This window comes from Balaenoptera physalus, assembly GCF_965194825.1.
Source record: "Balaenoptera physalus genome assembly, chromosome: 18".
In the NCBI taxonomy this organism is placed as follows: domain Eukaryota; kingdom Metazoa; phylum Chordata; class Mammalia; order Artiodactyla; family Balaenopteridae; genus Balaenoptera; species Balaenoptera physalus.
Genome location: NC_138899.1, coordinates 66699592 through 66723840, shown reverse-complemented (window position 1 = coordinate 66723840; position 24249 = coordinate 66699592). Strand labels below are relative to the sequence as shown.

Sequence of the window (24249 nt, the reverse complement as noted above, 5' to 3'; positions counted from 1 at the left end):
TCTGTCAGGAATTTGTGCCAAAGACCAGCACCCAGCTTTCTCAATATGCACCCGCAGACTCCTGCAACCCAGCCCTGGCACAGTCTACTCCACCGAATGTGAGCCCCGGCCCATCCTAGACATCCCTCAACTTCTTCCCTCTGCAACATCTCTCCTTTCTTCCCCACCATCATCACTACCAATGTATCTACAACTGCTCAGATGCACACCAACTGACCTAAAGTTCCTCACAAATACCCCTTCCCTTGTGGGTGACATTCTATAACAAATCTGCTAAATTTACAAATAGAAAAGTTATTTCAATAAATGTAAACATTTGTTTTCACACATATGATATGTCTGCAGAGCTTTTATATCACTGACACAGTGTCATGTATAAGAAAGGAAGGGATTATTTAGCTTAGTCTTGTTATCCAAGTTAGTAACTGGTGGTGTTGAATTAGGTTACTCTACACATGGAATACAAAGCAAAGGTATGTGTCTTTAATGCCGAAAATATTCATACTTAACATTTTAGATCGTGTTTCAAGATGTGCCTATCCCTGGCCATCACAGCAACGTCGACAGAATCACAGCTACTCTGAGACTCAGGTGTCCATCAGATCCCTCACCTCTCCAGGGGCCCTCACGGAGGACTATATGGTACCCACAGGTCAAGGGAGAGGGTGACAAAGGCCTGCCTCGCTTCCTCTCATGCAGCCCAGCTGAAGACTCTAAGTGCATCCAAGATGCCCTCTGATGCTCAGAAGGAGGTAGGTGTGGGCCCTGACATTCAACTTGGTTCTAGCTTGTGTCAGCCGCTCCTCTAGCATGGACCATCCAATGAGACCTTTGATGCATATCGGCCAAATGACCCAAACACAGGGCAACACATATTAAAAATAAGTCACAGATGGTGAGCTTCTTGGGCATAGAAACAGTGTCTCACTCAACTAAGTATCCTCACTGCCTGGTAAAATTCCTGTTTCACAGTACTTCATAAATGGAAGCTGCTGAATCCATACACGAATACATTCTTCCTGCCCTCGAACATCAGAAAACCATCAGAGAATTCCAAGGAGGTGAGGTGCAATAGTGTTTTGCTGGTAAGAAGACAACTTTGTAGGAGGATGGATAAGTAGGATTCGGTCCTAAAGATTCAGAGCAAGTGCAGGCAATGGATTAGTTGTGAATTTACCCGTATCATTCAGTACCTGTATTCCCAGATGGGCATGGTAAGAAAAACTGACCCAGCCACTGCCTAGGGTCAGGAGACCCAGGGTAGCTAAAATAGGAAGGATACACACCAACACGAGAGTAGCTTGATGGGTAAGCAGCTCCCAGAATGCGATCTCCTCCCACAACTTTTTCCTCATAATTGTACCTTTTTGGAATAAAGGGAATTCTTCCAGGGCTAAGGCTATAGGCTGAGTCTGGGCCTTTCTGGGGGGGGAGGAGAGCATGCATGTGCCCCCTGAAGCCATGCATATGTCAGTGGAGACCTGCTTGGCCCCCAGAGCACCTGTGAGACAGAACTGGACTAAAGGTCGTTCTGAGAAGCATTACTGTTTATTACTGGTTATTATCAGTCCGGTGCACTCTGTGATGTGTCTAGTAATTGAATTGAATTATGAGCATAAAGAAATGCTTAGTTCCATAGGACACCTGGAAAGGAAATATAGGGATGGATGCAGAAAAAGTAAAAGAAGGCCTTGTTTAGATTTGCAGCCCTTCAGTGTTAATGAGAAATCAGTGGTGTGGCATTGGACGCTGTCTTTAGGGCATATTAAATAAGCAATAAATATGTCTAGACCTTGCTTCTAGAAACTTTCTTTCAAAACCAAATGAGTATAACTGAAACAATTGCAATATGCACAGAAATCTAAAAGTACGTGAAATGTATATAATTATAAAAGAAATGTTTTAAAACGCCCTGGCCGTGACTACTGCCCCGGGACTTTCTCATTTGAAAGGCAATAACAATGTCTTCACCAGTTGATATTTCTATGTTCGCAGGGGGTTGGGCAAGACTGAAAAAGCCGCCCGGCTACCCATTGGCTTCAAACAACGTAGAGAGACAGCATTTCTAAGGGACAGAGCAGGAGGGAACAGGACTGGATGAGGAAAGAGTGTAAATAGGCTGGTGTCTCAGCGGAATGGCTGAGGTTTACCACCGTTCCATTGACCGAATCCCCAGCAAGCTGATAACGAGGAACCCTTAATGTGTTAGCCGCCTCTGACTTGTGTCAGCCCAGCATGCGATCGTCTAAATGATACCACAACAGTGCCAGGGCACACATTAAGCTCTTACTGTAATAGCCGGGCTGCTGAGCGGGAGACGTGGAAGGAGACGGAGCAAGGAAAATTAAAGGTACCCTGGGCTCCAAGTGCCCACTGCTATCAAGTCACGGGGTGGGCTCTGATGGGCTATGGAGTGATGACAGCAGGGAACCAAGTTACCAAAAGGTTGCTGGTGGGATCTCTCTATTCTGAGGTTAAAAGACGTAGTAGACCGAGAGCGACCCCTAATGTAAACAGTGGACCTTAGGTGATAGATAATGAAGCATCAAGGTAGATTGTAAGACTGAGCCACTCTGGGGCAGGATGTTGATAGTGGGGGGAGGGACTGGGCAGGTTGGGGGGAGGGGGACAATGGGAAGTCTCTGTGCCTTTTACTCGGTTTGGCTGTGAACCTAAAACTGCTCTAAAAAATAAGGTCATGTATGAATAAATAAATAAAGTCCAAAGCAGGGACAGGGTGTATCACCGTCCCTGCAGCAAATATAGGGACCTTACGTATCAATCAACCTCATCCAGTGAAGAGCTAAAAGGATGTAGTTAGTGTCAAAGGTCTACATATGACTCTGGTTCCAACCATCCTACCTCCTACTCCAAAGAAAAAGTGGGGGGCTTCTCTGGTGGCGCAGTGGTTGAGAGTCTGCCTGCCAATGCAGGGGACACGGGTTCGAGCCCTGGTCTGGGAGGATCCCACGTGCCGCGGAGCAACTAGGCCCGTGAGCCACAACTACTGAGCCTGAGCGTCTGGAGCCTGTGCTCCGCAACAGGAGAGGCCACGTTAGTGAGAGGCCTGCGCACCGCGATGAAGAGTGGCCCCCACTTGCCGCAACTAGAGAAAGCCCTCGCACAGAAACGAAGACCCAACACAGCCATAAATAAATAAATAAATAATTTTAAACAACAAAAAAAAACCCACTTTGAAGATAAAATTTGCATATAAATCATTAAAAAAAGAAAAAAAAAGAAAAAGTGACTCCAAAATTTGTCCTATTAACATGTGTAGTATGATCTTAGGTATGTACCCCTCTACACACACATGCACATCAAGAAGTCTAGTCACCTGAAGTCTAGAAAAATAATGAACACAATTAAAATATTGAATGTAATTATAATAGTGAGTAGGGTGACTTTTAATTTAATTATCATTTTTTATATTATTTGAAATTCCAACATGAGTGTTCATGAATAATAATTTAAAGATTTTTTATTATGAATTTAATTAAGAATAAATATATGTTTAAAATTTTAAAAATTTGTCCTAGTAACATATTTCCAAGCTTCATAATCTTATATTTTTAACCTTCAAACGTCTTCAACAAGTAGCTGACTTTTTCATTATTGCCGTAACTCTAGATGGGAACCCCTCCATATTAGTTTCCTATTCCTGCTGTAACAAATTACCAACAAACAACAGCTAAAATACCACCAATTTGTTATCTTGTGGTTTTTTTAGGTCAGAAGTCTGGGATGGGTCTCAGCAGACCAAAGGCAAGGTGTCAGCAGGCTGTGTTCCATTCCGGGGGCTCTAGAAGAGAATCCATATCTTCTGCACTCAGGTTGTGGGCAGAATTCCTTGCAGTTGTAAGACCAGGAGCTCCATTTTCTTCACAGCTATACAGTGGGAACCGTTTCCAGCTTCCAGAGATCATCACGTTCCCTGGTCCCTGGCTCACGGCCCCCTTCCTCCATCTTCACAGCCAGCAGTAGTGGGTTGAGGTCACACCCTACCTCTCTGGCTGGCTCTTCCTGCCTCCTCTTTCACTTATAAGGACGCAATGTGACCACAGTCCTCGTCTGGATAATCATCCGTCCATCTGGATAATCTCCCCAACTCAAGATCCCTACCTTAGGTCACAACTGCTAAAGCTCTTAGCCATATAAGGCACGATATTTGCAGGTTCCAGGGATTAGGGCAGATACGTCTTTGGGGAACCATTATTCTGCCTACCACACTTTCCTTACCTATTAATACATGGCCCTACATCCACAGTGCTTTTGGAACTACCTCCCCTAAAGTCATCTTAATGACTTAAATGCGGGGACTTCCCTGGTGGCGCAGTGGTTGAGAATCTGCCTGCCAATGCAGGGGACACGGGTTCGGGCCCTGGTCTGGGAAGATGCCACATGCCGCAGAGCGGCTAGGCCCGTGAGCCACAATTACTGAGCCTGCGCGTCTGGAGCCTGTGCTCCGCAACAAGAGAGGCCGCGATAATGAGAGGCCCGCGCACCGCGATGAAGAGTGGCCCCCACTTGCAACTAGAGAAAGCCCTCGCACAGAAACGAAGACCCAACAAAGCCATAAATAAATAAATAAATAAATGACTTAAATGCTAAATCTACTTCATCCTTATGGGACAATTCTGCAGTGTTTGACATTGACATGACCTATTTCTTGAACGCTTGGCTTCTACTTGCTATGATGATGTCTGCTCTTCTCCTTTTACCCCTCGGGCCATCCCGTATTGAATCCTTCATCAATTTCTCTGCTTCTTTCTCTGAGCGCTGTGGCTTCACCTGTACCTCTCAGGACTGTATCCAGCTCTCCTAGATCTTAGTTCTGAATCATAACTGCTTTCTGAGCAGTTCTGCTTGGATGAACTGTAGGCTCCTTTTCACCCCAGCTCTGACCATTTCCTCTTCCTGCATTATATACGTCATCATGGCAGCGCCAAACCTCCTTCTTCCGTGACTGATTCTTAGGAGTCATTCTCTCCTCCTCGTTCTGCCTCTTCCTCACACCCCTCCACCCAGTCAGTCATCGTGCCCTGTCTGTCTCACCTCCTGAGTATCTCTTGTATCCGCCCTGTCCTCTCTCTCCCATCTTAATTAGAACTTTTACACATATTTTATGAGTCACTGACCATTTTAGCAAATCATTCCTACCTTTCATGTCCCTGTGCTTTTGCTTAGCTTGTGGGTTCCCCAAGTATGAGAAGTGTGTTATCTGTGTGTCCTGAGGTTATAGCACAGTGATATTTTCATAGCTAAACAAATGAATATCTAACTTGAAAAAAGTCAGCTGTATTTTAAATATTTTTCTATTTCTATATTTCTATATTTTTCATGTCTCTATGCAAAACCAAAGACCCAGAAGAACAACTAAATGAAGTGGAGATAGGCTATCTACTAGAGAAAGAGTTCAGAGTAATGATCGTAAAGATGATCCAAGAACTTGGGAAAAGAACAGATGCACAGATTGAGAAGTTACAAGAAGTTTTTAGCAAAGAGTTAGAAAATATAAAGAACAACCAGAGTTGAAGAATACAATAACTGAAATAAAAAATACATTAGAAGGAATCAATAGCAGAATAAATGAGGCAGAATGAATTATTCAAAACCAAAGAGAGTTGTTTACTAATCTTTTTCCTCAGATCACATGTTCTGGCTGATTTCTAGGTGTCATCACACCAGGTGGACAGAGAGCTGAAAGTAGATAGGGTTTGACCCTCACTCACCTGCAACCAATCCAGAGCAGTTCTGATCTGCACCCCAGCTCAGTGTCTATTGGTGTGGATATATACTGCAGGGGAGAGAGAAAGATAGATGTCTAGAATCAAACGTTTAGCATCTTTAGCTTTGACCAGACTTTGATCTTAAATAAATGCTTCAAGACCATGCTCATGCTTATATTGTAACCCATAGAGCAAAGCCCCCAATTCAAAGAAAATCATTTTGTTTTTCTGTCTGCTTCAGGGTAACCCTAGATGATTCTGACCCTAACTGGTAAACTTCTAACGGGTATTAAGCTCGTTAGTGGTGTAGTCTGACATCTTAAAGCAAAATGGCAGCTAATAAATTTTTCAGATAGGCATATTTCCCTAAATCGTTTACAACGAAATTTGCTATGTTCAAAGAGGTCAAAAAGACATACTGTTGGACTAAAACCATTTCCTCATATGAAACTTGTGTCCTATCTTCCTCATAGGGTTATTGTGAAGGTCTAATGAGATAATACATGTAAGAAAAAAAAAACTAGACACGTTACAACTCTATACAAATGTATGCATGTCATTTTTGTTAATAGCATTAATATATATTTTTAACGACTCCTAAGATTTCACTTCGTCCGGCAAGCGGTTGCACATCATCTACACTTTCTTTGATGTTTCTTTTTCCTGTCTATTGTTCTTCTCACCCTCTTTCTGAATTTGAGGGGAAAAGTACATCCCTTAAAATAGTCATTCTATAATGTGCACAGGGCAAGTGCTTACAGAATACACCGATGCATTTCATTTATTCGGTTTAATCAGGATTTGAATAAATTATACACATTTCTTCTCCCTGAAATTTCATGTATCTGGCACTACAAAAAATTATAATGAAAGCTAAAAAGGTGGCATTATCTCCTATTGTTCTAATACCCCCAGCCTGTTACCATACATTATCCACTTCTAACAAGATGGGTGGACACTTGCTCATGTGGGGAGAGTAGGCAGGCAGCAGCTAAGGAGAAAACAGGAAATAATAGGAAAGACTCACTGAGGCCTCACCAATATCTGTTTTATGTCTATCTCCTTTCAACTATTCAATTCAGTAAAAGGTATGTAGGATCCACCCAAAACTGAATTCAGCAAACTTGGTTTACTACCAGCGCTACACTGTGCCAGTTTCCATAACTAAAATATCTAACTAAAGTATACAAAGATATGATACTTACAGATCAAAATAACTAAAAACTAACAAAATAATTAAAACAGAGATTCATATGAGACAGAAAAATGATGTATGCTAGAGTTAACATATAGGAGTAATTATGACAGCAGAGAAGGATTAATTTAGATTTAGAGAGTTAAGAAAACCTTGTCAGGGACTTCCCTGGTGGCGCAGTGGTTAAGAATCCGCCTGCCAATGCCGGGGACACGGCTTCGATCCCTGGTCCAGGAAGATCCCACATGCTGCAGAGCAACTAAGCCCGTGCGCCACAACTACTGAGCCCGTGCACCACAGCTACTGAAGCCCGCACATTCTAGGGCCCTTGTGCTGCAACTACTGAGCCCGAGTGCTGCAACTACTGAAGCCCATGCACCTTGAGCCCGTGCTCCAGTACAAGAGAAGCCACTGCAATGAGAAGCCCGCGCACCGCAACGAGGAGAAAGCTGGTGCGCAGCAACGAAGACCCAGCGCAGCCAAAAAATAAATAAAAGTTAAATAAAATTTAAAAATAAATTAAAAAAAATAATCTTCAGTGTTTTTTTTTTAAAAAAAGAAAAAGAAAAAGAAAATCGTCTCAGAGTAGGGGGCCTCTGAGCTAAGAATCGGGTAGGCGAGACGGGCAAGGATTCCCACGAGAAGGACCAGTGGAGTGAGGACAGGCATGGGTGTGGCAGAGAGCAATTATCTGTACAGAAGAGGGAATTATAGCGTGTTGTGCAGTGGGTCTGTTTTACATGGCAAACAATTTTGTTCAGAATGGAAAATGAGTAACCATTATACTTAGTTCTGTGTCTTTCTTCTAATTTAGTGAGGCTCACTGATATATCATTTACAGACAGTAACATTTTCCCAAGTGTACTTATTTTCACATCTAGCATAGGGCCCAATGCCTAACAGAAAGCCTTGCACATGGTAGACATTCAACAGCTATCGGAGAGGGGATGCCTGGTCCGCCACCAACCTGGTATGATTTGACTTCAGAAACTCTCTTCTTTTTCCACAGGACTTCCTTGTAAAACCCTGAGCTCACATGCTAGATGATGCTACTGTCTATCTTGATGGTGGCCTGACTTTAAAAGGTCCTTTGCTTTCACCAATTTCACACTTATTCATTTAGAAATTATTGCATAAATGGCAACTTTCTCTCCAGAGTCTCAGAGCATTTAGTTTGCAAATAGTCACAGGGAATCCTAAACAAAATGTGAGGCAGGACATTTGATATTATTTCTCTCTTTATGATGAATAGACAACATTTTCTAACTGAGACTTTGTGAAAGGCAGAGATTGGGTTTTATTGGGGGGGATATTAGATTGAGGAGAAAACATGCCAGTCACGTTTCATTGCTTCAAGCCCATTTTCAGGTTCATTCTCTCCACTGAGGCTCACATATGCAAAGCAGGTATGATTTGCCTAATGTGATAGATACGGAAAAGGACTTGAGAGCTGAGTGACTCGTTCAAGGTCATGAGCATAGGTGACAAGCAACAGATACGGGATTGAAACTCAAGTTCTAGTGCAGTGCTCTCTAAAAGCTATCACAAGACACTTTTGAAGTAAGGTAAAAGAGTGAAAATCACCTTTCAGACACTACCTTTGAACACTGTACCTGTCAGGGCTCAGTTTCAGGAAACAGAAAGTACTGTAGCTATTTTAAACAGAAAGGGGTTTAATACAGGGAATTTAGTGCTCACGAAATCGTTGGAGGGGCTGGAAGGATGAGGCTGTAGGCTGGGGCCTCGGGAATGACTCCTGGCACTATACTGCTGACCCAATCCACAAGGGGAACTGCTCCCTCCACCCCAAACAGAAGGTGGAGAGTCGGCAGGCTGCCCCAGGAATGGCTGAGTCCCAGAGCACAGCCCCAGAGCTGTGGATTCTGGAAACTGTCAGCATGCTGCTACAATTGCCTCTCTACTCGCATGAGCTGACAATTATACAAGAGAATCTTGCTATAGAAAAGTGCAGCATCTTTAAGACCTTGCTTGCCAGCAACATTGGCCAAAGCTGCAGAAATCTGACCTTTTATCAGAGTTCCGCATTTCAAATCTTCCATGAGTGCCTCTAACCGGGGAACCCTGATTTGTATCCATAACCCTAGCTGCAAGGGATCCTGTGAGATATACAGCTGGAACAGATGCCAAGCACCAATGTATCTATGACAGGTAAATTCCGACACTGACAGTTTCCCAAGATAGATTAGAAACAGGTTTCTCGGGTTGTGCTCTAGAGGCAGACATCACAGGCGATCTGCGGCCACGTGCAATGTGCGGTCACACAGGTTGTACTTCTCGGAATAGGGAAGGAGTAACTCCTCAGGTTGTGGACGATTTACAGAGACTGTAAGTGGAATGCCCATCCCTGGCGTTGCCCGTGCGAGCCTTCTCCCTGGCTGTCTGCAGGAGAGCAGGGTTTGGTTACGGCTTTGACACAGAGAGAAAACCATGTGTGTGACCAGATTAGGAAGTTACTTGGCAATGGAGGATCACCCAGGGTGCGGAGGCCATGGCTAATGAGGTCAAGACTGACTTGAGGGGTGACAGCCATAGTACCTGCCCAGGTCAGATGTTTCCATCAAGCTTTCCTAATTGAACTTTAACATAAACAGACCAGAGAAGGGAAATGTAAGCTACAATCTAAGTCAAAATCAATTATGCTGTGCTAAAAAGTCTTTGAACTGACTTCGCATTATGGAAAATTAAAAATAAAAATATTCTCTCTCTCTCTACCCCATGCGTTAAACACACACACACACACACACACACACACACACACACTGCCTGGCTCCTTTTTATTTTATTATTTTTTAAAATTATTCCTCATTTATTTGTCTTTCTGACATTTCTCTCCAGCTATAATAATATTGTATAATAATAATAACCCATAATATTGTATTGGGTTCTGGCTTTACCACTTCAATAAAGACATCGAGAAATTAGAATATATCCAGAAGATAGCAATTAAAACAGGGACAGGTCTGCACTCCATGTCATGAGACTATTAGCCTTGGAAGAGAAGCTTACATATCCAAAGTTCCATCATTATGGAAGAAGAGTGTAACTTGCTCTTTGTGGTTCCAGAGGGAAGAACCTGGATAAATGACTCAAAGTTACAGAAAGGGAGTTTAGGCTCAGTAACCATTAGATGTGGCAGCACATGAAACAAGCTACTTACCTGGATGTCTCTCAAGGGATGGCATCCCATCTTTAATCACGGTTACCATTTGGTCACCTGTATCTGATTGGATTATGTGCCATTCTCTCTCACTGGCCTTGAAGCAACTGCGGGACACATCCTATGCTTTCGTCCCTGTATCCCCAACTCATCCCATAGTGCATGCTACATAGTAGGTGCTAGATACAATCTTGATGAAAGAATGAAGATGAGCAAGGCCAATGGACACAAATGACATCAGCGGAGGCGGTCTGATCCCAGATACCTGGCTCAGAGCATCAGAGTCAGTGATGCTGAGGGGAATTGATACCTAAGCCACGGCTCTGCAGGAAGAGATGCTCAAAGCCTGGCATGAGCACGGGCTCCAGGTGGAAGCTGGCGGGGGATGTGAGTGATTAGACAAGTCTGGGCACCAATGCCGTCATGCTTTCTCAGTGCCCATCCACAGCGGCAGAAAAGGCTGTTTATTTTGGATTGGGGGTAGTGGCAGAGCAGCTCCTATGTACAGAAGGCCTTTTGTTTCCAGGTCTTCAAACACTCTCCTTACGTGATCTCACTCATCCCACGTCTTCCCTGGGAAGATGCAGGCAGGTGGCCGCTCCCAAAGGCACACCAAACAGCCTGTTTGGACGAGAGCCTGCCCAATACCTCCTCTCTGGCAAGCAGCCACCTGAACAGCCAAGAAAGGACTGTCTTTCAACCCCAGTGACATCACGGGATGTGGCCTGAAACCATATCGATCCCTTTTCCTTGATACTCGTGACCCACTGGTTAATATCAAAATATGAGTTGCTAATGACAAATCAGTGACCTGTGTGACTCAGCACTGGACAGAATCCCTGAGGCCGAGTGAGTCTGTGCAACAACAGTGTTTGTGTGTTGGATGCAGCACAAGGTGCTGAAATGAGCTCCTTCTCCTACACGCGTTCTCCCCACCCCATCCCCCTGCCGCTTCCCCCAACCCAGCCACCCCTCTCGCCAGCTCCCAGAAGGCCCGGGACCGTCGGCTACTGGAGGGCATCGTCTGCCCGTCGGCACTGGCCTGTCACCTTACTTATAACAGCCCTGGAGCGAGCTGCCTCTGCCCGCCCTTGTCCCCACCCCTGCTGCTGCAGCTCACAATGCATGCCAACCTCTCTACTTAGTGCCTCCCAGGCTAAGCTCCCAATGTCAACAGGCACAGCTGTCCCACCCCGGCATTCCTGCCTGCTGACTACCCCAGGGTCCCGCTTGCTACCTTCCTTTCTTACAGCAGCGCATCTGGTGGCCCCCTGTGGCATGTTCATGGGCACAAATGAGGAAGGTTTCTCTGCTGATTCACAGGAAGAGTATTCATACCTTTTGACTTCCTGTTTTTGATGAACCACGTAAAAGAAAAGGAAAATGGTTTTTTAAAATAATATAATTGGCCCCCGATAGTAACTGATTAAAAGGCAAATGGAAACTGCAGATTGATTAAGGACCTGTCACTGCAGCCCCTCTTCACACCGAGGGGCCAGGGACCACCCATGACACGTGGCCAACGCTGGGGTAGCCATGCTGCATGCATGCGACACAAGACATGACAGTCTTTAGGAGAGGAAGTGAAGAAGGGTGTCTTCAACCGAAACCCCAACGGATAGAATGTGTGCAGACTGGGTCCGGGGCACGGCAAGTGAACCGTGAGGGACTCAAGAGCTCTGACTCCTGTTCCAGCAGATGGGGCTTCCTCTCAGCACCAACCCACCAGCCCAACTGATTGGATTCAGAGGACTGGGCGGGGAACCAAGCTCACACTTGAAAGTGGTCGGAGGATGGAAATGCAAAATGCCATCCCCGATCGCCTTAAGCTGAAACAGCTGCCGTCTACGCGGCATCAATAGCTTATGGAGGCAGGGAAATAGAGACCAGGGCTGTCTGTGCCCTAAACTGTGAGCATACTGGGGTACGCTGACTAGGATGCCATAGCTAGAGGTGACAAGTCCCTGCCCAGCCACCAGGAAGGCTAAGGGAATCAACATCCCAACATCCCCGCATCCATTCAGGCTCCGGTGCATCTGACACGTGTGCCTGGTCTGTGAGTGCTTGCAGAGCTCTGGCCACCCTCAGAAATGTCACGAATATTCAGTTAAGTGAGTCCCACACATAGTACGTGTTCAGCAAATACCAGGCCCCTTTTCTCCAGAAAGACTGTATAATACAGCTCTTAAGAACATGGCCTTTGGCAACTTACAGTCTGGCTCTGCTGCTTATTAACTGGGCAGACTTGTGCAAACTACTTTAACAGCGTAGACCTCTTTCCTCACCTGCCCTAAACGGTTGTTGTCAGGAATTTACTTAATATATGTAAGACAAAGCCAGGCCCACAGAAAATGCTCAATAAATGGCAGCGACTATTTTTATTCTGTGACTCTTCAGACTGTATTTGTGCTGCATTATTGCACCATCAGTCTCCATACATTGTAGTTTGTTTGTATTTGTCTGTTTGCCCACACACACTGGCCTGTGAATTTCGTGGGGCAAGAGCTATTTCTTCCTCATTTCTGCATTCCCAGCACATGGCAGGGGATTGGCACCTAGTAGGCACTGAAGAAACGAACATCACTTAGCCTGCTTGGCACCCAGCGCTATGTGCGTGTAACTGATGCATGGCAGTGACAAGGAGCATGCTTTTCGTTGCTGCTTGTCACCAACTCTTTTTGTTCCCAGCTTCAGGCCGTTCTTTTTCTTAGTCTCAGTCTTATGAACCCAGTATTTCTCAATGCGTGCAACCCTGCCCCAGACATTCCAAATCAGGGCTATAGGGATGGCGCCCTAGAATCTACAGTTTACCATAAATCCCAGGTGATGCTGAAGCCCACGGAAGACTGGGGAAACGGCCTGCATGCAGCAAGCAAGGGTCAGCAGGCCACAGGCAGCCTCTGAAACAGAAAGGCAAAGTTTCCTTTCCAACTTCTATAAGCAGAAAGCGGTGATTTCTCACACCTGCAAGACGAAGGGTGACACCACCTGATCTCAACAGATGGCCCCTGCGTGGAGAGAGAATCACGTGGTCGACAATGTCCACAGAACGCAGTACTTCCTTCCTCAAACGCTGTTTGTTCTATCAAACCCACGAATCTCCAGGAGCCAGTCCAGAGGTCTAGATTCCTTTCCAGTCATTCCAGAAGGAGGAGGGACCCATTTATCGTGCCCCTCCTGGGTGAGAGGCTCTGTACTGGGAAGTGTGCCCAAGATGAATGAGTTAACATCACTTGAATTTAGTCAGACCTAAACTTCATATTCCCTCAGGGTGGAATTTTTTTCTGAAGAACACAGGAGGTTAAAATAAAAACTTACCAGTTAATAGCTGCATTGCAGATGATGCTTCCATTAGAGCAAGGGAGACGCACACCTGTCAACTAGGGCCGCATTCATGTAACACGCATCATTCAAGCTACTGAAGCCTCCCACACCACACAGATGAATCACCACAGCAACAGTGAGCTGAGATGCTCGGAGAATGGACCACGCGAATTGCCAAGGTGCTCATTAAGTTCTTGGTTGATTTTTACCTAAAACATCTTGGCCCATAGCATTGCATCGATGAGAGCCACTCACTCTGCAGAACCGTGGCAGGAGACGGACAACACATGCTTTTCTGGGGGGTGGGTTCTGGGGAAAGTCAGCATAAAGGGCCCACCCAGCTCGGATAGACGCCCAGTAAAGCCGCTGGACGACAGGCCCCTCAGATCTGGGAGAGGCTTTTTGACTGTGGAAAAAAAAAAAAAACCTATGGAAAATCTTTCATCTGAACTTGTACTCTGAGCACAGATAGCCCTCTGCTCTATGCCCCAAATAGCCTAACCAAGAGCAGAGGGGCCGGGGCCCGGGCAGCTCTGTGCCAATGGCACGGCCGGGGCACCGCTCAGCGCTGCCTTTCCTAGGGACGCTCCTGGTCCCAGGCACTGTGCACCCTACAGAGGGGGTTTGTCACAGCCAGAAGGTCTGAGTTCTGCCTCTTCTCCCAGTGCTAGCCTGGCAGATGGCGACATAAGACAAGTGGCTGTCTGGAAGGATCCAGCTGACTCCGGAGTGCCAGGTCCGGAAAAGGATGGGAAGCGGTCATTGAGAAGGGCAATTCTGCCAATGGTCAATTCTTCAAGAGTTGACACTCAGTTAGGGAATTGCCCCAGCTCTCCTCTCCTTCCCATCAGCTCTTTTTTGAACAACTTATTGTCATGATTACCTTCAACAAAGGGCTAGAAGAAGCAGGGATAGGAACCCTTTTGAGACTCCGCCAACTAACCCTGAAAAAAGATGTGAATGGGGAAGATTAGAATGGCCAACTAAGATGTGGGTTTCATGAATCCAGGCTTCCTCTGATGGATGTAGGATGCCCTTCTGTTACTTCCCCTAAGTGGCTCCTTTAGAAACTTCATGGTGTCACAGCTCCGGCTTTTCCTCTGCTTTCCTTTACGTCTTACATGCTGCTCCCCCAGATTCTGCCTTCTGTTCTTTGATGTTCCTGTAACCCCCTTTCATGACCTGTATGATAAGGATGATGTAACTGTCTGACTCTCACTAAAGACTTCAGGCCATGAGGCAGAGGACTATGTCTCTCTTGTTTTGTCACTAGCGTGTGTCTGGAATATATAGTTAAAAAGCAATAAATATGTGTTGGGAGAGTGACTGGATGAAGATAAGGACCAATACACAAGCAAACAGAGAACCACAATACACGCGTGTTGTATCCTGTTCAGGTCTGGAGTTCAAACACATTATACCCAGTTATAAATATCCAGGAGATGTAAGCGGAGAAGAGTTTTCTTTGGCATGTGCAGGTGCAAAAGGCAAGTTGGAGAGAAGTTAAGACAAGCGGTAAGACGGGTTAAAGCTGAAAGCAATGCTAAGTCTTTACCTTCTGGGAGTGCTCTGGAACATACATAATGTCAATGGGGCACTACCGTCTGTATATGGCTTTTCACTCTCTTAAACTGTTTTCACATATTTTATTTTGTTTTATCTTCATGATAACCCTTGAAAAAAGAGCAAGCCAATACTGTTATCCCCATTTGACAGGTAATATTATAGAGGCAGGGAACCACATGCCCTACCCCAGGACACCTTGAGACTAGTGTCAACACAGGCATGGACTGAATATACCTCAGGCTTTTCAAATGCAACCTGCCCAAAACTCAATTAATCATATTTCCCTCCTGAAGCTTCACATAATACTGTGATCTCAAAACACAGACTGAAAGAAATACTTTCAACATATATTTGACACAAGATTTATATTCAAAGCATCTAAAGAACTTCTGCAACTCAATAATAGAAAGAAAACCAACCAAATAAAATGGGCAAAAGAGTTGAAGAGACATTTCTCTAAAAGAAGATCTACAAATGGAGTCATTTCTTCCAACACGGTCTCCCAAACACTAGTTCCAGAAGGGTCTCGAGGTGCAAAGCAAATAATTTGAACTTTGTCCAAAAAAACAGAGTGATTTTAAGCAAAGATTGATATGCTCAGTGTGTAATTTTAGGAAGATCACTCTGGATGTTAGTGTATGTTTCGTAAAAAAAAAAAAAAGAAAGAAACGGTCACAAGGTCAAAGACGTTTGGAAAACCTTGACCAATCCATCAGGTATCTTTGCTGCCAGGTTCTGCACAATCAGTGACGCTTTGTGGGTGGACCCTAAGAGGAGAGAGAAGCTGAGCAGTTGATCAAGGAACTGGTTGTTTAAAGAACCTTTTGCCAAGGATCGCTTCCTGGAGAACAGGGTAAAGATTCTTTTCCTTGACTGCCCTCTTGTACCCTCCCAATCACATCCAGTCACGCAGTCTCAGAATGTCATTCCCAAACTCTCCTTCTCTCCCATCCATGCTATGCTCTCGGCGCTTTCTGTATCAGCCTCCGAGCACGACTCTGCCGGAGGGAGCATCCTCGAGTGCCAATGTGATCGCTCACTCCCCTGGTTAAAACCCCTCAACGATTCCCACAGAAAAGAGGCTCAAGTTCGAATTCCTCAGCATGATAACTCCCAAAGCCCTTCTTACCTGACCTCTTCCTCTTTCTCTCTCCCATCTCCTCTCCCCAACATGTCCCTATGCTCCAGGTTTGAAAAGCTACTTGTGCTTCCACCAAGGGATGCTTTAGCGATCTGAGCTTTCCCTCTCCATAAAATGCCCTCGCCCCATCCCTTGCCAATCATCTACTACTAATCCCACTCATGCGTTAGAGCAATTCAGACTCCGCAGACAGGACGGACTTGCCCCGGAAAAATCTCCAGGCAGGAGCTCCGCCCCCTCGCCCTCCTCCTCGGGCACGTCTATCTACAGCCCTTGCCTCTCTGTACATCACTGCTGGTGTGTCTGTCCATTTCCTGGACCAGAGTGGAAGCATCTGAGGTCAGGGCTGTGCCATTTACCTCCTGGGTCCTGTTCATCTCTGTATCCCACACACCTAGTACAGGAACTGGGCCCTGTAAACCCTACTGATTCCTGCTCATTTTTCAGCCCCAGGTAAAACCACCTCCTCCGGAAGTCTTCCTTGACCTCAGCCCACAAAGTCACACTCTTTTGTCACAGGCTTTCCCACTTGCCTTTACTTTTCCTCCTTGCTCTTGTCATCTCCTTAATTATTTCGCTGTCTGATTATTTGGTAGGGAATCTCTCCACAGGGTAGAGATCATGTCTGTTGAATCCCCAGTGTTAGAACAGCGTCTGGCACAGAGCTGATGTTCCATGAATGTCTGATGAGTACATGAATGGATGAGAAAGTGTATGTAAATATACAGTAATACCTGGCTGGGATAAAAGAGGCTGGGGGAAGTTTACTCATCCATCCAACAGGGCATGTGTGGTGTCTGCATACAATATGAGGAAGGGTGATAAAATCTGAGATCAGGAATCCTACCTATGAAACCACACCAAGACACTCCCATCTAGAGAGGCGGGGAGTGACACAAAGAGCTTCTCTTTTTCCATCTCCTACCCATGTCCATGGCCGAGCACACGCAGATGAGGAAAAGAACATGGCACCTTGAGTTTACCAGCGGGGAAGCCCGGCTGACTCAGAGATCAAGGCCACGTGGCACTTTTTTCCCCTGGTTCCCCCAGTGGTATTTAATTACCATCATTATTAAGTCATAACAGGAGTTCTCTGTTAAAAATAATATAGTGTTAAAAATAATGTTTTATAAATGTGTAAAAATGAAATCTAGAAATTATTTACCAGGTTCTATTTCTTCCCCAGAATGCTTCATCCAGGCAAATCGATTTGAAGCTGAATTTTTTACAAATACCTAACAAATGGGCAACAAATACATTGCCCACTCTCAACCCAGCCCATGGAAATAGAATAAGCTGCAGTTCCTCACTCTTTCCTAATAGCACTCCAAACTCCCTCCCTCCAGGTTCTTTTATGTGAGAATCTTTATCTTAAACCACTTTATATGCAGTCATTAATTTTCACAGCACTCCTGCTAAGAAGATTCTATTACTTCCATTAAACCGCAGAGTAAACTGAGAAGCCAAATTAAGTGATTTGCCTGCTCAGGAAATGAGTGGCCTGACTGGGTTCGAACATAGCAGCTCTGATTTCCAAGGCCTCACACCCAACTGCCACCACAATATTTCCTCGCTCTGTGTAGTAGGTAAGGGCCTGGGCTTCCGAGTGCATAAAACCTGGGCTCAAATCTTAACTCTGCAATTTCCTTGACAAGTTATTCAACCTCATTAAGTGCCTGTAAATTGCAGATAATAAGAAACTTGTTTCATAAAGTTGCTGTGAGGATTAAATATGATCATGTGCATGGAGTACTTAACACAGGCTCTGTAACAAATGAAGACTTATTATTATGCACACCTGGAAGGGTATATCCCTTACCCAAACCCCCTCTCATAATCTTTTCCTCATCACATCAGAAAATGTGTAAGTCACAACTGCAGCTGTGCTACACAATACACACATTCGCAGATAAAGTCTGCTGTGGGGCTATTAGGGTACCTGAGCACATTCCTAGAGAACTGCTACATCAGTAATTATCCAATTATTCATTCATGCATGCACGCATCTATCCATTCACCCATCTATTCATCCATTCATCTACCCATTCATCCACCCATTCATCCATCCATCCATCCATCCATCCGTCCATCCATAACCTCATCCATGCATCTATCCATCCATCCTTCCATCCACCTATCCATTTGTCCGCCCACCATCATTTCATCCACTTATCCAATCACCTATCCTTCTATCTACACATTCATCCTTTCATTCATTCACTCATCCATCCATTCATCCGCTCACCTATCCACCCATCCACCCAACCATCCATCCATTCATGTTTAGTGCACATAGAAAGCGCCTAACGTGTAAGGTCTGTGCTAATTGCTGTGGAATATACTAAGATGACTAAGACATGGTCTCTACCCTCAGAGCTACAAACACAGACAACTACAGAAAGTTGTAAAGCAAAATGGAATGTAAAAACTGTCATAAGAGAAGTTATTGAAGGTGAATGAAAGGCATTGGCCACATAGAAAGAGGAGTGAATTAAGAGCCAGGAGATCCTCTTTAGTCCTGGCTTTAATGCTGATCTAATATAAGCCCAGTTACCTCCCTAGAGTCCTGTTTCCCCACATATACAGTGAGGAGGCAGAAGTGGAAGATTCCAAGGGCCCTTTCGGCTCTAAATTTCAAACCCTCTGCCTCTGGATAAGGCAAGGTAGCATTCAGACTGAGACCTGAGTAACAGATATGGCATTGCAGGAAAAGAGGATGACACAAGCACATTCATGAAGACAGAAAGACATGGAATATAAATGCAATGACGTGTTGTTACATTTGATTACAGCAAATGGCAGAAGAATACCATGTCTTGAGAGTTCGAAGCAGACTATATTGTGAAGGGATTTATTTCCAGGCTAAGGAACACACACACACACACACACACACACACACACACACAGGTGATGGGTGACATATGATCAGTCCATACTTTTAAAAAGTAGGCTGGGGAATAGAAAGGGTGAGGTAACACTGAAAACAGGAAGACCAGGTGACTGGGTAAACGGTTTTTGTAAGAGTTTAGATAAATAATAACCAGGGTCTGAATGCAAGTAGCAGTAGGAATGTAAAGGAGAAAAATGTGAGAATATTTGTAGGCACAGTCGACAAGGCCTAGTAACTCATTAAGAGTACGGGGAAGTGGTTAGAGATGAATTTGGAGCTTTGCATTAACTACCAGAAAAATGTATTCGAGATCACAAAATGTCAAGACTTATGCTGGCCCCAGGCAGACTCTGGTGGGAAGGTCACGTATGGGCTTTGCCTTCCAACCACATGGAACTTGCTGTCCAAATATATGGAGAAGAGCCTCCATTCATACAAGAAATCACTATTTCTTCCAACTAGTATTTGCTGAGTACATACTATGTACAAAACTGAGTCAGGTCCTTCCACCACTGGGAGGAGAGAATGAAGACACGATTGATGCCCCACGTACTACCCAGCGTCGGCAGGAATCGGTAGGACTCACTGCAGGAAGGAAAGGACAGGTCAGAAGAGTCGGAAGAATTCATCACTACTTAGCAAGTGGTCATGATCTTCCTACTCTGTCGGCACTTTCCCAGGGTTATGTACTCAGGGCACCTCCCCACAATGCTGCCAGCAAGGGCAGGATGCAGCTTTGCAAAGGAAGAGGCTCCACTGCCAGGAGCCCTGGAAGAAGCTGAGCCGGGACGCAGGGTCTCCTGTGCCTGCCCTGAAGGCTGCCTGACTGCAGAAGTTGAAGCCTTTGGGACGGCTGCTTTCCTCTCAACTATGCCTGCACAAAGGAATATTCGCCCGCCCTCAGCAGACCACAGCGGGGACAGGCAGGCAGTGCTCTGGGTCTGTGCCAGGACCCTTGAGGACAGGCACTCCGTCAAGCGGGAGGGACCTTTTTCCTGCCCATCTGCCTCGTGAACACCTACTCATTGGTCAAGTCTTACCTCCAGAGTGTCTGATCTAGAAGCCCTTCCTCATTATCCTCATCCAGATCCCAGGCACGATGGGCCACTCACTCTACCCTAGTCATAATTTTAAGGGGACCCATGATTCTTCATTTAATCTTATATATTCACAAATCACCCACCCCCAAAAAACTACAAACAGTCTCTCAGGCAGGACTCTATTTCTTTTTTTTTTTTTTTTAAATGCAAACTAGGTGCTTTGGCACAGTTGCTGGTGGTGAACTTTAAATTTATTTATTTATTTATTTTTGGCTGTGTTGGGTCTTCATTTCTGTGCATGGGCTTTCTCTAGTTGTGGCAAGCGGGGGCCACTCTTCATCACAGTGCGCGGGCCTCTTGCTGTCGCAGCCTCTCTTGTTGCGGAGCACAGGCTCCAGACGCGCGGGCTCAGTAGCTGTGGCTCCGCGGCATGTGGGATCTTCCCAGACCAGGGCTTCGAGCCCGTGTCCTCTGCATTAGCAGGCAGATTCTCAACCACTGCGCCACCAGGGAAGCCAGGACTCTATCTTAATCATCTTTGCACCTCAGCACTTGGGCTTGTAGATGACACCTGGTGCTACTCAGGCACCTGTCACCAGGAAGAACAGCTAACTTCTGCAGAGGCTCGCCCTGTGGCTGGCACTCTCCACAGGGCTTTACATGCACTGTCCCATTTAACCCCCACGATGACCATACGCTTGAGTTTGGTGTTATGAACCCCAATTTATAGATGAACAAACTGAGGCTTAGACAAACTAAGCAACTTGCCCAAAACGAGAGTGCTTTTTTTCTTTCCTGGGACCTCCATCACCTTAGATGCAGGTGAAACGGTCTGACATTGAGAACACTTCAAATATCATTGCAAAACTGGGGGCTGTCAGCTTAGCTGACACTGAAACAGTGGGTTATATGCAGACACCCACACTCAGAATCTAAGAATTCCTACTTATTCACCACTAGAGAGGATTTGTTAGTAATTTAAAAATAACACCAGAGCACACAAGCCATGTAGCCCGTCATTAAGCCTGGTTCATGGCTAAGAACATCTACTAAAATAGACTTTAAAGTCTAACCAGCTCCTCTCCCCGCCACACTAACTCTAGAGATACACGCTCATTTGTAGGAACATTTTCCCTCACTGACCCCCACTGACCTTTCCCACCACTGGCCCTTTTCAGACACAGCAGGCAGCAGGCTCTTCTTCCAAACCCACCTGAGAACATGTGTAGGTAAGCAGCTCCCAGGAGAAGAGGAAAGAGACCCTTAGGCTCAGGGGAGATTTGCTGGATGGTAGTGCTGGCTGGTTCTAGCACACTGCCCACCTCTACAAATAGTCCCTTTGATGGCTGCAAGCCCAGAGACCCCACCAGAGCACCAGGTAGATCGCATTCTTATTAGAAGGGCCTGAACAGAGAAACAGAGGGACTCAAGCAAACTCCCATGGCCAAGGTGTACAGTATAAACTATTACCCAACTGCTGCTGCAAACTGGCACATTTGGTACAGCCAGAAGAGGTTTAATTAGCCTGAACTAAGAGTCTGAGGTCAGATGATTAAGAACATTTCACAGCCTGGGTTGGAACATTAGAGATGCTACAGATTTTCCTGCCACACCACTGTTGGGCCCCAAACTGGAGAGGATTTAGTTTCCTCCAACCCGGGCTTAACTGCAGAACCCTGAGAGGGGGAAGCCTTGTCCGACCCGTTAGAACCCACAGTTGTTTATTTGCATGTGTGTATCTGTGTGTTCTCTTGGTGTTCTATGCTCCTGATCAAAGGAAGCTTATGCAAGAGGAAAATTAATTTAACTAGCAAAGTAGTGACATTATTTCAAAGTGTCCTGAGAAGATTGTCCCATAGTTTATGTGTTCATTTACTCAATCACTCAGCCTTTCAGCCAGACTTTGAGAGGATATCCCTGTAGCATTAGACTCCATTACAGAATGCAGATCCACAAAGACACACGGTGACAAATCACTACAAGCCCAGAGGCTTAAAACCACACAGAAGTACTAGCTTATACTTCAAAAGGTCCGAAGTCCAAAATGGGTCTCACTGGGCTAAAATCAAGGTTTGGGTAGGGCTGTGTTCCTTCCGGAGGCCCTAGGGAAGAATCCATGTCCTTGACTTTGGCAGCTTCTAGAGGCCACTGACATTCCTTTGCTCATGGCCCCTTCCTCTTTATTCAAAACCAGCAGCATCAGGCTGCGTCTTCCTCGTGCTACAACTTCTCTGATTCTCTACTCTTCTGCTTGCCTCTTCCACTTTTAAGAACCCTTGTGATTACACTGGGCCCACTCTAATAATCCAGGATAATCTCTCCATCTTGAGGTCCTTGATTTAATCTCATCAGCAAAGTCCCTTTTGCCATGTATATGGCGTACTGTACTATACGGTACTATACTCTACTATATGTTGCCCGAATATAAGGCAGTATATCCACAGGCTCTGGGGATTACGATTTGGACATCTTTGGGGGCCATTGCTTTGCCTAGCTCGGTCCCAGTCCCAGTAGCGTTCATTTTTCGTATCTGATTGAAACTGATTAACCTTGATTTTGGCCTGTTGTTCCTCATTAGCCTCCTTGGCTACGCTTGAAGGTGTTTCCCCGGGCGTCATTTTTGCAAATTGTTCTCAGACCTGCCCTGGTTTCCTTTTAATCATCAGCTCGCACATTCATCTCCTTTGCGGTCTCTAAGACACCCCATCCGAAGAAATAACTTACTATTTAAGACACATTAGTCTGACATTTGATTTTGAACTAAACAGCAAACACTCATTTGAATATCCATAGACTCCTAGGCAATGGCCTGCGCCTCACTCTTCTCCAGAATGGGTTCTCTGGGCCCAGCCCAGAAGGGCATATGCGGTTGGTTCCTGCTCACGGGAGGATGTGTCTCTAACCCCTGCTGAATCAGGGTGGCTCAGATTAGCCATTTTCCCTCTTCCATTCATTTCCACTTTTGAGACTGATTTTACACAGCTCCAATTTTTAACCTCTCTGCGTGTGTGGTGGGCAGGACAATGACCCCACCCTCCAAGGAAGCCCACATCCTAATCCCCAGACCCTGTAAATATGTCACCTTACACGGCAAAGGGACTTTGCAGATGTCACTGAGGTCAAGGACCTTGCGCTGGGGAGAGTATTCTGGATTATCTGGGTGGCCCAACAGGATCTTCCCTTTCTTCAGAGGGAAGAATGTTTCCTGGCTGCAGAGAACCGGAGGGAGAGACGGCAGCGGAAGGGACCAATCAAAGCTGGAAAGAGTGAGGAAACAGATCCTCCCCAGAGCCTCCAGAAGGAATGCAGCCCTGCGCACACCCTGACTTTAGCTGGCTGAGACCCTTGTCAGAGTTCTGGCCCACACAACCCTAAGGTAATAAATTCATATTGTTTTAAACCATTAACTCGTGATAATTTGTTTCAGCAGCAATAGGAAGTTAATACAATGTGCATTCTTTTCAGTCCACGCTGATGATTTAAGCCCTCAAAATGACTGTGAGTCAGAATCATTAGTAGACTGGCAGCACCCTCTTCCAGATCATTAGCCAGAATTCAAATAAGCCCAGGCCTAATGGGGTCCCCTGCAGGAGTCCATCTGAGAACTCCAGGGGTTGAAGGAGACCTGCGATCAATTATCATCTGCATTTCCCAGACCTGATTTTACATCTGAACCAATCTGGACTTTTCCTGCCAGACATGACGCTGCACAGGTTTATGTTTGTAAAAGAGATAACCTTCCCTGTCCTTTTCTCCACTGATGTTATAGCCATTGCTCTCCACCCACTCCAGGTCAGCACCCGTCCTCCAGCACACACACCAGGGACACATACAGACACAGATACACACACAGACACACACCTCCCTCTTCGGAAAAAAGCAGCCCAGATTTTAAAAATGATTTGCTCCCCCAGGGCTCTGATGTCTATTGCCCCAAGGTTTTGGGGCTTTGACTTTGGAGCTTTTTGACTTTCTTTCCCACTCTAAATGTTTCAATATGTTATAAAGGAACAGTAGGTTGGACCAGCCAGTTTTCAAGCTTTCCATGAAGAGAAGACATTGGATTTTTTTTTCTTCTGCAGAATACCAGGAATTGCATGGATTTTTTGCCATAATTCTTTGAAGATGTCAGCATGAACCAGGTGAGGGGCAGTGATTCCAAGAGGTACACTATTCGAATCACCAT

At 45.5% G+C, this 24249-nt stretch overlaps 1 protein-coding gene across 1 annotated transcript in view; it reads right to left on the bottom strand.

The window, feature by feature from the left end:
- The window catches only part of LOC309647594 (uncharacterized protein), a 142104-nt gene that overhangs the window by 90912 nt on the left and 26943 nt on the right, over positions 1-24249 (bottom strand). Inside the window, exon 2 of the mRNA XM_082435040.1 lies at positions 5733-5797. Coding sequence (XP_082291166.1) covers positions 5733-5797 — 65 coding nt within the window. The remainder of the gene's footprint in view (positions 1-5732; positions 5798-24249) is intronic.